This window comes from Ptychodera flava, chromosome 18 (genome assembly GCF_041260155.1).
Source record: "Ptychodera flava strain L36383 chromosome 18, AS_Pfla_20210202, whole genome shotgun sequence".
NCBI classification, from domain to species: domain Eukaryota; kingdom Metazoa; phylum Hemichordata; class Enteropneusta; family Ptychoderidae; genus Ptychodera; species Ptychodera flava.
The window spans coordinates 20,324,979-20,338,467 of NC_091945.1; the positions used below are offsets into that span (position 1 = coordinate 20,324,979).

A 13,489-nucleotide genomic window follows, 5' to 3' on the forward strand; every position below is an offset into this window, starting at 1 on the left:
ATCTGTATGGCATACTGCAAAGTTGTCGCAAATTTTAGTTTTACGACAGTTCATGCACGTCAGCTGGCTCCGTTCACTGTGTTCATCGTGAGGCTTGCAGGTACATCACAGCCTAGCGTAGTAAAGCAGTCCAGTGCAGTGCTACCTGTTAGGTACGTAGAAATGGAAGTACCAACTGTGCTTGTCTTTGCTTATAATAATTCGCCATCTTTATTGACTCAGAGACATAGAGGATATCTAGCTAAGCCGCATGCAGTATATGCAGTACTAGCCTCCAAACACATTTTGTGCAATGTAAGCTGCCCGTAACGGCGTAAGCACATGTTCAGGCGAGAGACACAGCAAAGACAATAGTAAACACCAGGCCTGAGCAGGTAAATTGTGATCTTTATTGCAACATTCCTTTCGATTTTTAGTGGCATTTGTGTGGTTTTCAATGATGTATCTCATTGACAAAAGAAGACGATTGTGTAGATCTGAACGAAGTGCTTGTATGTAAGGTCGACTGAGGTTTTCCCTTGGCATGTTGGTCGCCATCCGACCCACATACCCAGTAACCCAGGCAAAACCTCGAGCTACAACACTGCAGCTAGTCTGAATGTACCTGGAATAGCTCTAAGAATAACCCCCTCGTACCTGAGATCACTGTTATCTTGAGACTTTCTTCGGAGGAAGCACATCAAACCACGGACACGTGATCAATCGTAAGGGAGCCTTCAGTAATTACAGGGGGGATTCCGTGCGCACCCGTACTGTAAAATCCAACCCTCCTCCCAATCTGACCCTCCCCTTTGTCCGGCATTCTAAAGTTAACCCTCCCCCAATCACTGCAGTATTCTCCCCAGGAAACAATATCAGCTAATTTACATAACATTATCAGATAATTACATAACAATTTTATTGTTATGTAAGTTATGGACAGAAGTTACAGAGAGGAGGTTTTGGGAGGGAGGGTTGCAATTTATCACCAAAGCATTTTTGAAGGGTCATGCATTTGCGAGAGGGTCACCATATTTTGCGAAACTATAAGGTGTCAAGATGTGGCTGATATAGTGCTTCACCCAAAATATCAAATCATAATATATGGGAGTCTATCAGGCAAACTATTGACAATTTCCCCCCACACAACAAGCTATATCTGTACATTTATGTTTGATAATACATGTAAATGTACTTTGCTTGAAGTGGGAAATAAAACATGCATGTGTGTACGAGAAATTGGATTTTTGGATTTCATTGAAAATGTTGACTTACTATATGGTAGTCTATGAGGAAAAGATGAATAAATTTTTCCAATACAAAAATAGGTAAATCTGTGTATTTATGTATGCTTGATTATTTATATTTATGTACTTTATTAGACTAAGGTGGTTACAAATGGATATGTGTGCAAGAAATTGGATTTTGTAATTTCACCGAAATGTTGATTCACTGTACATGGTAGTCTATGAGAGAACTATGATCAATTTTTTACCAATATCAAACATAAAACTAACAATATCTGTGCATTTATAGACATTTGATACTTGATATACACTTTGCCATCTGTCCCATATGTTTTTGTCTCTTGTCTTTCATCAGTTTTAACAGTACAAGGTGTTAATGTAGGATACCACTGCATCTTCTTTGCTTGTGAAACTTGTCGATTAAAATATGTGTACATGGAATCAATGTATTTTGTTGGCAATTTCCTACTCAAGAAATATCAAATGGATATTTAAAAGTGACCCTCCCCTAAGATAGGTTTATAAAAGTGACCCTCCCCTTGGACAGTTTTCTTAAAAAATGACCCTCTCCCCCCTCCATTCCCCCAAACAACCCCCCCTGTAATTACTGAAGGCTCCCTAACCTTGAAAGGGTTTTATATAATTAGGAACACACATGAAAAGGGGAAAAGGGGAGGACCGGGTCATAAACTACCCTTACCGAAAATTATTTCTACTGCAAATTTGCCGTAAGTTTGCTGCAAATATGCAGCAAGCATATAGCTTGCAGGAAGGAGTTGCAGAAGTTTGCAGGTAGATGTGACCCTCCTGCAAACCCTTAAGTCAGTTTGCAGCAAATTTGCGGTAAACCAGATTATTGCTGCAAATATGCAGCAACACATGATTGATATTTTATGTTCCTTTATTCATAACAGACAATCCACTTTTTAAATTATAATAACTGGTAATGCTAGATAATGAACAGCTTCAGTTATGCTGGTGAAAGCATTGCATGGATATAGAGTGCATCTATAGTATAGGCCTATATACTGTAGTGACATGATGTAATAAAAGTGCCCTTTGACAATCTGGTTGGGTAAATTATGGTTGGATCGAAAACTGAATTTTTAGGGAAACAAATTTTTGAAACAGGGACTTGTCTGTCTTGCAAGTTACACCCTGTATTTTCTGCGAATGATACCAAAATGCAAACAGTTTCGAACGAAATGTGCGTTTGATGATGGTCTGTAAAGACACGTCGTAGACTTTTGTTACTGCAAATCTGTACAGTAATGTTTCCGCTACTACCTCCAAGCAGAGTAGTGGCTGTGCTCCAAGCTAGTACATGTATACGGTACGTACAATGCACTGCAGCTTACAGTCTGTCCCATCAATGCCGCTGACAAAATCTCGCCTTCTGATAACATGGGTCGAGGTAAAAGGCTTTTGTCCATGTTTTCAGCGTTAGAGTGTATTGCCGAGCACAAATTTGAGATTTAGGATTACACTCCATCCCGAGTCGCTGTACGAAAATTCAAAGCGCCGCTTCACCAACGTCCAACATGCGAACACGTCCTGTGTATCAGCTGCGAGCAGCCGACATGTTTACACTCTCCGGTCACGGTTCATCAAGGTCAGTTCGCGCATTGATATTGATTCTTCGTGCTGAAAGAATTTTTACTCTCTTTTTAGTCTTTCTATGATAAAAATAACCATTTTCATTAAACTAATAAATTAAATGCTATATTAAGTATGAAATATAACGGATTGGTGCAGATGTAGAGTCAATTCCAGCATTTAAAAACGGGACTACATTATCAATCGCGTAATGATTTATAGATGGCACTTCGTTATCGTCATGAGGCTTGATCGGCGCGAAGTTAGATTTTAGTACCATCGGCCAGTGCCGGCTGCGTACTTGTGAGCAGGGAGTTTTCGAGCAGGGAGTTTTCTAGTGGACAATTTCGTGATCTTTCTATGGAATCGCCAGCCAAATGATATCACATCAGTCCGGGTCAGCTCCAAAATTGGAGACTCATTATGATAATGTATTCCGGCATTCAGCCAATCATCGACCAGATTACATCATTAATAAAGTACAGGTCACGCTGGGTCACAAATTACCCACCAAGTGTGATCGGCAGTTTTGGGCCGCTTATTAAGCCCCTGTCTTGTGAATTTCGACGAATTCGACAGTCAACATAATCCACGTGTTCTGCAGAAGGTCATGTCCAACAAGGAGTCCGATTAGTGAACAAATATTCGAAATATTGACGATTCATTTCTACCCTCAGTTTATCGATTTCGCTCAAGTACCGAGAATCATTTTGTGGATGTTCGTCATCTCTATTAGAAATACTGTTATAAAGGTTATTTGTGTAGGTACGCGTATAACATTTTGCAAGGAAGAAGAGCAATGTCAGAGCTTTAAAACGATACCTGTTTTGTAGTTGTCAAACGCAGACTAAAAATGGTACGCGATTTTGAAAATGTGTTGACAGAGTGGCCACACAACTGTTCCCCATACGGTACAATTGTATCGCTGCTATCACCGATACAATGGGGGATTCTGAACGATCTGTGTAGGTACACGATTTATATTTCGCAGGACTTCAAGCCAGAGTCTAGGAATCACAGCGATATATGGGGTTTGGTTGTCTTAGCCAGAATAAAACTGGTACGCGCTTTTGAAATTGTGTTTTGACAGAGAGGCCACACAACTGTTCGACATTATGACAGAATACGGCGCGGGAGTTCGACACAGCATGGCGTACGTAACGAAGGACGCATGTGGAGGTTGCCAGGAAATACAATTTTTACTGATGGCGCGCTGGCCGCTGATTGGCTAATGAGAGGGGGAAATATTATGGTATAGCATGTATAGCGTCTCCAATTTTGGAGCTGACCCGGACTGCACATAGTTGCAAAAACGTGTATACAGTACCAGGGACAGGTGGAGTTCTAAATTTGTGAACGCGAGCGGCAGTAAAGATGCCGACTATATTTTCTGAGTACGGTATTTACACACAGCACGGTGAGACCTGCAACCGGACCGGGAATCGTCCAGCGTCTGCGAGCCGTTCAGAAATGTAAGTCAATGTACCGTTCGTCTGTACATCGATCGCTATAATTATGTTCTGTAATCGTTGTATTGCAATCTTTACCTAAAGATAAATTTTCGTTGAGTACTGATTCATACTGAATTCACTTTCGTTTCACAACAGTTACTTAGAGTAAGTGCTGAGATTTTTGGAGATTGTCGCCGTCGTGTATGTAAACGACATATGGCGAGTTGTCCGTTGTCGGACATTTTAATCATTATTAATTTAATAACGATCATGAATATTATTGCATTTTTCTGCTTCAATTGTTCAACTTGATTTTGTCTCATTTTCAAATAATTATTGATTTCTTTCATGAAATTTACAATATTTGGTCAAACGGTAAAAGACTTACACTCTTCCCTGAACGATTTATATTTTTCAGAATCCATTGCTTGTACAATAAAGGGACAAGAAATTCAGAGAACAGAAAGCCAAAGCGCAGCCTTTGACAGTAATGTAAACGTTACATGAAACTTCTCAAGTCAAAAGAAAATCTTGACATGATCATGACACTTATGTGGCATGAAATGAACATGGCATATAAAATAAATTGTACCACAATTGAATTTAATCTTTTTTTCTCTGTCATCTTTTTGTTTATAATAACTTTATTTGCGCTGACCATTGTTTCTCGTGAAACTGGTATTTCAGAGTTAAGTTGGATAAATAATATTTATATATTGGCCGACTGTGGACAGCACAAGATGTTTTATCCAACTAAACTCTGAAATACCAGTTTCACAAGAAACAATGGTCAGCGCAAATAAAATAATTTGCTGTATGGAGTTTGCTGCAAATTTCAGTAACATTCAAATTAATTTGCCGCAAGTTTGCTGCAAGGATTGTGCCGCAAATTTGCTGCAAAGAGTTTGCAGCAACGTTGCGGCAGGGAGTTTGCTGCATATTTGCAGCAAGTTCACAAGAAACCTAATTTGCATCTGAAAAATGAACCACCCGCATATTTGCGGCAAATAGTTTGCTGCAAATTTACTGCAAAGCTTGCGGCAAATTTGCAGTAACAGTTTGCGGGAGGCCTAAAATTTCGGTAAGGGTAGGAAGTCTTTCCTTCAAGCTGCACCGTCGTCCTCCAGTGGCGGAGGGACTGTGCTTGTCTTACCCTGGCTCTAACTCTTCACTTCAGGAGGTGTTGAATCATGATGGAGGTAAAAACTCACTTGCATAGTTCAATATTTGCTGATCTAAACCAATAAAAGATTGTTCAATTGTTGGTCTCCAAGCCTGCTATTTCAAATTCTCCCAGGTCCTCAATCAATATCATTGTGGATCTAAATAAGCTGTAGTTACTGGTCATGTATAGACAGGGTTCCTTTGGTCTTGGTAAAAAATAAAAAAAATAAGTTCCCTTCTTATATCAAAATGCTATTGATATTTTTATGTGGCAGTATTCAATCTGTGTGCAGTCTACCGTATACTGGCTTGGTCACGTTAGTTGATTGATCATATTACTCCATCTTTAATTGAATCGTCACCAACAACATACTATTGTATGTTTGCTGTAAGTAACTTTACAAGCACTAATCATACATGTAAAGAGATGATAATGTCAGGTATTCCTACATCTAATTTCAATCAATTTCAATCAGTATTTAATTTAGTTTTCATTTTGTGTTTTCTTTACAGATGTTTGTTTTGATAACCAATGTAAAAGATGAACATGTTTAGACCACCGGTCAATAGACTCAGAAAGTTAATTTGCTGTTGTAAGGTGACTGTTCGTCCTGTCTGTCTTCAGGCATTGCAAAGATGTCCAGCAATACAAGTAATTCACTGTCCATTAGGCTGTAGAATGGTTGGTGGACAGTTTTTACAAGGACAGCTATGCCTCATAAATTTGCGATATTTCAGTGCCACAAATGCAAGGCACAGAGATGTGAATGCAGTGAGTGGCCTTCTTACTGGTAGGGATGAGGCAATTGATGTGGCAAAGAACGTTCAGAGTCTGAAAGAGTTGTGCGTGCTAGTTGAGGCACACGGCAACAACCTTGATGAACAGCAGATTACTGAGTTCACACAACTTTACAGGCAATTATGTGCATCCACAGGCTCACATCTTGGTTTAGACGACTTCCAACCGTTCTTTGATATTGTTATGCGGAGGGCAAAGTTCATGGATGACAGACAGCTGACAAGAAGTTTGTTTCATCTGACCAAGAGTGGAGTACCCCAGGATACTGCACTAATACAGACATTGCTACGTCAGGCCGAAAACCGAATCAATGACATGGATGTGTATGAGCTGAGCATCCTTTCGTGTGCCCTTGATAATCTGCGGACAACTGAACAAGTTGCAGCAATGTTACAAGCAATTGCACTGCTTAGCAAAAACTTCTTGGAAGAAACCACTTCGACAAGTGTGTTGAGCTCTCTTCTCTTGTCAATTCATAGCAGGCTTTCTGAGAAAATGATAGAAAGTTTTGAGGACCGTATTGCGGCAATATTGCATGCCAGAAAGGAACCAAGCCTCTCAAGAATTGCATACATTTTCAACAGCTTTGCTGTGATTGGACGAAACTCAGACTATGTTCTTGATGTCGCAAGTCACTTTGCTGTCAACAGTCCCGATCTTGACCCAGACTCCTGGTCTCAAATACTAAATGCATGTGAGAAGCTAGAGTACTGCAATTTGAATTTATTAGAACACACTGTTCAAATTATCAGCAATAACATCCAAGATTGGTCCTACGCAGATATTGCCCGTGCTTTTAAAGCGTACGCAGCCGTCAAGTTTCTTAACAAGCCTCTGCTGGAGAGAGTTGCTAACAGGGTGGTTTGGTTGCATCATAATGACCAGTCACAGCTGGAAGATGGCATTAACCACCTGATGACCTGTGCTGGACTACTTGCACCATACGCAGAACTGAATTTTCATCCGTTTCCCGAGAGATACTTCTACGAGTGTCTGGAAAAGCGGGCTCTTGCTCTTCTACAATCAGCTGACAGTCCGAGGAGATGTGGACATGCTGTAGACTTACTCCATTATTGCATACTTATGGGCAACTTTCCCACTGAGTTGATGCAATTGGTATTCAGCCCAAGGTGTGAAGAACTACTGTTGAAAATACGTGGTAAGTAAAGGGCCCAGGGATCTGTGTCATACCAGTAGTTTGCTCGATTCTGTCAGTTTATCAATTTTTTGCAAAGATAGCACACTTGTGAAATCATTAATACTCCCCAAAATTCTGTTATAAATGCAAAGTCAGCATTTTAATTTTTAGCTCATATTTGGTATATATATAAATACCAAAGCTTATATTTACAGTTTCTGTTCTGTTGATTTCAGCTCTATTCAGGTATGAGGAAAGAAAAATCATAGACTACTGATTTTGCTGCCCTAACCTTTCGTTTTCCAAGTTACAAGAAATTAGCTTCTGACTAGCTCAAATTAATGTACACCCAGAGCTTGTGCAGATAATACTTATTCAGGTACATCTGGCTGCAACGCAAGTCTGAACAGTAGATTGTTGACATTCCCCTGTCATCAGGATTCTGAAAAGGCCATATCGCCATCTACGGTATATTCTGATTGCATTTGTAACTGAAGCACATCTCATATATACCTTATTGTCTGGATTAGTACTGTTACTAACGTATTTAGTTTGTTCATAGCAAGTGTACAGGTTACATGTACATGTACAGACCAATTGTGGGGCACAGTATGGGTACACAGTGTACAAGTAGCTGTCACAGTCTCCTAGGTCAGATCATGCTTTGACAGACTGTAACAACAAATATGTAAAACGATCAAGTAAAGAGAAGATTATTATTCGTGAAGATTATTTTTCAATGTCATATTGACAATAGATAATATGACAAATATGGTAATCAAAATGATTTTCTACCATGAGGGTAAACATACATTACTGTATGTACAGTAAGACTTTAACCCTTTCACCACCATGGTTTGGCCCAATCCCATTGTTATCAATGGTGAGTGTGGACCTGTTTACAGGGAATTGGGGTGGTGAACAGGTTAAAGGGCCAGTAATGCTAACTTTTGATGATTTTTTTCACTATTTTGGTTTCAATATCAACCATAATTTCTTTTTCTACTCCCCAAATCTTGTTGTACACAGTATTCAGTATGTCAATACAGCCTGAACAAACTGTTATTGTTGATAAGTGAGCTCTGGTCCAGACTAGAATTCCAATGTAAACAATAACAGTGCATTCTACACATATAGATGCTATGCTGACAAGCTAATTAATAGTGTTTCAACATTTTTGGGGGGAATAGTAAGAACTTCCAATTGGCATACAATATAAAAATAATGAAAAAATCATTAAAAGTTAGCATCACTAGCCCCTTAATGTCACAAGTTTCTTGATATGTAGGATTCGTTTAGTTAAGTAACATATTTGACATTTGACAATAATTTGATTCTTTCTTGTTGATAAATGCAGAGCAAACTGTAGTTGTATTTTGTGATGCTTTGTTTTTGGTGATGTTCTGTAATAGAAATTGATGAATTTCCATTACTGTGATCTCACATTTCAAGATTTGGAATAAAATAAGACGACAAGTGACAATAATTTGCCCAAGACTTCATGACAGTACTATACCTTGAACCAGTATCTGCATGTATAGTGATTGTGGCAAATTTTGTATCACATGATGATAGGTTTGAAAATTGAATATTTTTAGGAAAATTTCAGTTCTGGCTAAATGTAAGTAGGTGAATGAAAATATCCTGGTATATCACAAGGTGTAATTGTATTTCTTCAGTAGAAATGCTCTAAATCTCCTACTGTACAGACCAGGATACACATACTGGTGTATGGCAAACTTAGCAAGCCCTTGGCTAGCTTGTACTTACTTGTCCATAAACAGGAAGTATAAAGAACAAGACAGCCATCTACAAGATTGTTGACTTTTGAAAATGATATATCATGTTTGACATGATGTCAGCATACAATGTACTTTAAAAAGTTGGCAAGTGTTTGGTTAATAACAAGTCGACTCATTGTGGCACAATCTGTAGAGAGTCATTCTACTGGGCTAGACCCATTTTGGAAAGCTGGCCTTGGTCTGTCATACAGGCAGTGCACTCACAAAGATCAGTTGACATGCCCTCTGAAATGCAAGAAAAATTTACATATTATTCCACATTGTGTTATTGGCTGATATAAAGAAATACATGTACCGATATCCAGAAATTCCTGAATTGACCCAAAGAGTTTGTGAGATAGAGTGCGCACTTGGTATAAGTGTATATGATATTTACAGCTTTGTATCCTTTTTTGATTTCCAAGACAAGAAATTGAAGAAGAAGAGACGAAACACTCTTCAGAGCATCCTGAGAGCAGTGCAAATCAGCTGTGACAGTGATACTAAATCAAAACTCCATCTGGATAGACCTTCAAAACTACTGAAGACCTGGGAAAGACAACCACATGATGGCAAGCTAGATTCAAAGAAAATTATGCAACTTTCCTTGAAGAACTGCCTTCAGTCTCTGGTTGATCCTGGTGTTCATGATATTGAATTAGATGTTGGTGTTTTCCCAAATTTAGTAGTAGGTAAGGATAGTTGTCTCGTTTTGTTCAAGTTCATGTTTTGGATATAAGGATTTGGTTCTCATGTCATGCATTACATATTCCCTGTTCATGAAAAACTCTAGTGTGTGCATTGTCACAATCATTTGTGATAATCTTGATCATCTCTGTTCATTTTGATTGTACAATTTACATCACTTAGTGTGGGAGTCACAACAACACTCTTTTTGTTTCCCAGATTGCAGAGTTGTGGAGAAGACTTCACCGGTAACAGATACTAACAGTGATAGCAGTCCAAGTAAAAGGTAACAGTGATAATATTGACGTTTTGGTTCATTGTACAGGTTAGTGCAAGAGAGATACATGTAAATGATACTTAGCTTTGGCAATGACCCAATGACAGCAAATTCTATTATCTTCATATCAAAAACCAATCATGGCTTTTGGCTATACAGTGATCTCCCCAGGATTTTCTGATAGAGTGGCGGCTAATTTGCATAACAATAGCTGTAATTGTTATGGTAATGAGTTTCTATTGTTACCAAAAATTATAGAGTGGCGGCCACCACTCTATAATAGCTCTGGGGAGAACACTGCTATATCTACAATAAAGTTGTGTTATTTTGTGGAGGAGAATAGATAGAAGGATGTGTAATTTGCTCATGTGCTTCTGTCTTAAGAAACGCCATCTCCCAGTGTATCATGAGGATAAAGGACACAATCAGTAGAAATTTGAGTTTACTTTTTGCAGGAAAAGTTTGCATTTAAACATTGTAAGTACAGAAAGAGTTTGAAGATTCTACTGTATCTCATGCATAAACACATCACTAGCTGCTGTGAATTTTGATATATGGTCAGACTCTTGGGTTTACCACGGTAACACATAGACAGTGACAGTAGCACATGAAAAGAGAGAGATAGTTGAACATGAACAAGTGTGTTATGATACTATACTGTACCTGTAGGTATGTGTTTGTTTCATCAGAATGCAAATATTACTGGCAGTCTGTCAGAGCCAAATTCATATGCATATGCCACCTTGCTATTCTTTTCACACCATGACATCATGCCTTCAGGCTTCGTGTATCTGGTAGGGACTGACCAAGACTATGTTGAACTGTGATGCTGGAATTTATTTATGGCTTTTCTTACACTTGTCTCAGTCATGCCTTGCTGTTGGCCCCGGATTCTTTTTATGTTACTAATTTACTCGAAGAGGATGGTGAAATGTGGTTGCTTGGAAACCATGTTGCCAAGGAGACACAGCTTAAGAGGCTGGGATACAATGTTGTATGGGTAAGGGAAACTTCTCATTAGATTTAAAGAAGATGTCTCACACACATATTTAATGAAATTTAGTTGCAATTTTCTATTTCTATTTCAAGAAAAATGACAAGCCATAAAATAAATTGCGAACTCAAATAATGTCGACTGGTCATAAAATGAGTGTTCTTCATTGAAGTGGAAGGTTTATATTAGAAATCTCATTAGCATTGATGTGTAGGAGATACCAGAAATTGTGTCATTTCTTGTGAATTGGTTCTGCAGGGAAGTTGGGTTGAAAGTATGTTTCCTAGACAATTCTGTATCCCTAAATAATGCCTTAAGGTAAAATGCCGCTCTGGGACAGATATTCGGACTCTCAAACTTTCACAATTCTTTTCTGATCTACCACTTGTGGGGGCTCATTTTGAAGCCCCTGGTGTAAGAAAGATTTTTACCATCTTGGTTTTTCGAAAATCCAAACTTTAATTTTTCTCCATAGAGTTAACACAGAGATGGTGGTCATTTTGAATTTCAAACACAAATATTCGGTAATTTGTCGGTAATTTGTTTCTCTAGTACCAAAATTTGCATGATGACCCCCAATTTTTATTCTTGATTTTGAAAGAAAGTGGTTGAAAGATTGTTTGAGGAAAGTTTGAGCAAAAGTTTAAGTCTTTCATTTTTGAGGTGCATACTACCTTAAATGCAAATTATTTATTACAAAAAGTGACAAACACAATCTCTGAAGATGGTATCTTGCCCTGAAATTTGTGAAAAGAGATACAATGAGTGCAGCAAGTCCAATATGGGCAATCAACAAACTGACAATACCAGTGAGACTTGTGACATGATAATATCTTATCAGGCGTACAAGTAGCTCGTTGATACCGTTATATTAATAATGAAGCAAATGTCTACTTTTATGTTTTTCCAGATTCCGTTGCGAGAGTGGGTGGAATTGAAGTCTATGGAGAAAAGATTGGAATACCTAAGCAAGAGGCTTGGCTTCATCAGGAATGAATGATGTGTGATGTCAAACATAAATCTTTACAATACTTGTGAACTTTCAAGACAAACTGTGTTTTCCCAAAATGGATGGGGGCACAGTCACTCCACAAAGCCATTTTGTGGAGTGACCGTGGAAAGGGGGAGCAAAAATTATTTTTGGTGGTTGAAACAAAATTCTCGAAAGATACAACAAGATGTAATGTGACCAGTCAATATAAGTGGGTGTTACATGGATGTCTTACACATTCATGTGCATTGCAGTGATGCATGATGGGAAAGAATGAGAATTTGATTGCTCCACTTAAATCCCCTACATACAATAATCTGCCTTGTCTTTCATTTTCCTCCTTTCTAAAACACCTCCATTTAGTATTGTCAGTAAGTGTGAGCAAGCTGTAATCTACTTGCAAAGGCTTCTTATTCATTTATTTCCTGAAACTTTCAAAGAATTTGTGAAAGCTGTCACCATTACTTTTACATTTCATGTTTATAATTCGAAAAATTATAGGTATGTTGTTTTCTTCAGGATGGACCAGTCAAATCTCAGTCAACTTCTCTCATTGCTCTATACATTTGTCCCAATTTATGGTTTTGGGCAGGAGAAATAGTTTGGATAAAATAAAAATTCTTTGCAGAGCTCCCTACCATTGAATTGAGATCTGAAGTATCCATTTTGAAGTTTCTTTAATGTGCACTGTCTTTGGCCTTGAGATTTTTTGATTCACTGTGCTGAGAATTACAAGAAATGGAAGTTTAACAGTGATGTGACGAGTGAGCTTCAAAAACTTACACGTTTAAATGGTCTGTGGTATCATGAGTCTGCAGTATTTCAAAACTCAAATATCGGCAAAAACATTACATAACATTGTGCAGAAAATTTTCCAAAGGATGTTACTTGCTGTTTTCCTAAATTTTTGCATAAAGACAGAAAGATTTAAGATGAAGCATTACAGCTTATGTCTAGTGTTTTCAGAACCGTGTTTACAAGTAAATTTTTGTGTGTTCAGGGTTTGGTCAAACCCCAAACTATTCTCATGTTTTTGTCAACTAAACCTCATAAGGGTTTATTTATTCCAGTTAAGGTTGCTGAAGTAGTTGATGTGAAACCTCTATTGGTACCATCAAATGATACTGATACCACTTTTATCAATGTAATAAAGATCATTCCATTAATCATTTTCTCATTAATTATTAATAGCATTATTGCATGACTCATTTTCTTATCAATTATTAATCTTATCATATTCCTTGCCATACAATGCATCCAGTACACCTGTTAGTGTCATCTTGCTTGTGTAACATATAACACAAACAGTTCTTTCCAATGTTATTGTACTAATTTTCATTTGGACAGATGCAAGAATTTTCATACATTCATGACAACAACATTTT

The 13,489-nt window shown here is 38.1% G+C and overlaps 1 protein-coding gene across 2 annotated transcripts; it reads left to right on the top strand.

Annotated features, from left to right (window-relative positions):
* Positions 1-38: 38 nt before the first annotated feature.
* LOC139117112 (FAST kinase domain-containing protein 2, mitochondrial-like) lies at positions 39-13,288 on the top strand. 2 transcript variants are annotated; one of them, XM_070679956.1, is made up of 6 exons: positions 39-152; positions 5,951-7,395; positions 9,581-9,847; positions 10,062-10,128; positions 10,987-11,119; positions 12,024-13,288. In XM_070679956.1, exons 2-6 carry the CDS (start codon positions 5,979-5,981, stop codon positions 12,111-12,113), a joined length of 1,974 nt encoding a protein of 657 aa, XP_070536057.1. In that variant the 5' UTR covers positions 39-152; positions 5,951-5,978; the 3' UTR covers positions 12,114-13,288. The 2 variants fall into 2 exon arrangements, with proteins under 2 accessions (XP_070536057.1, XP_070536055.1); XM_070679954.1 differs by having other exon boundaries at positions 45-374.
* Positions 13,289-13,489: the final 201 nt, after the last annotated feature.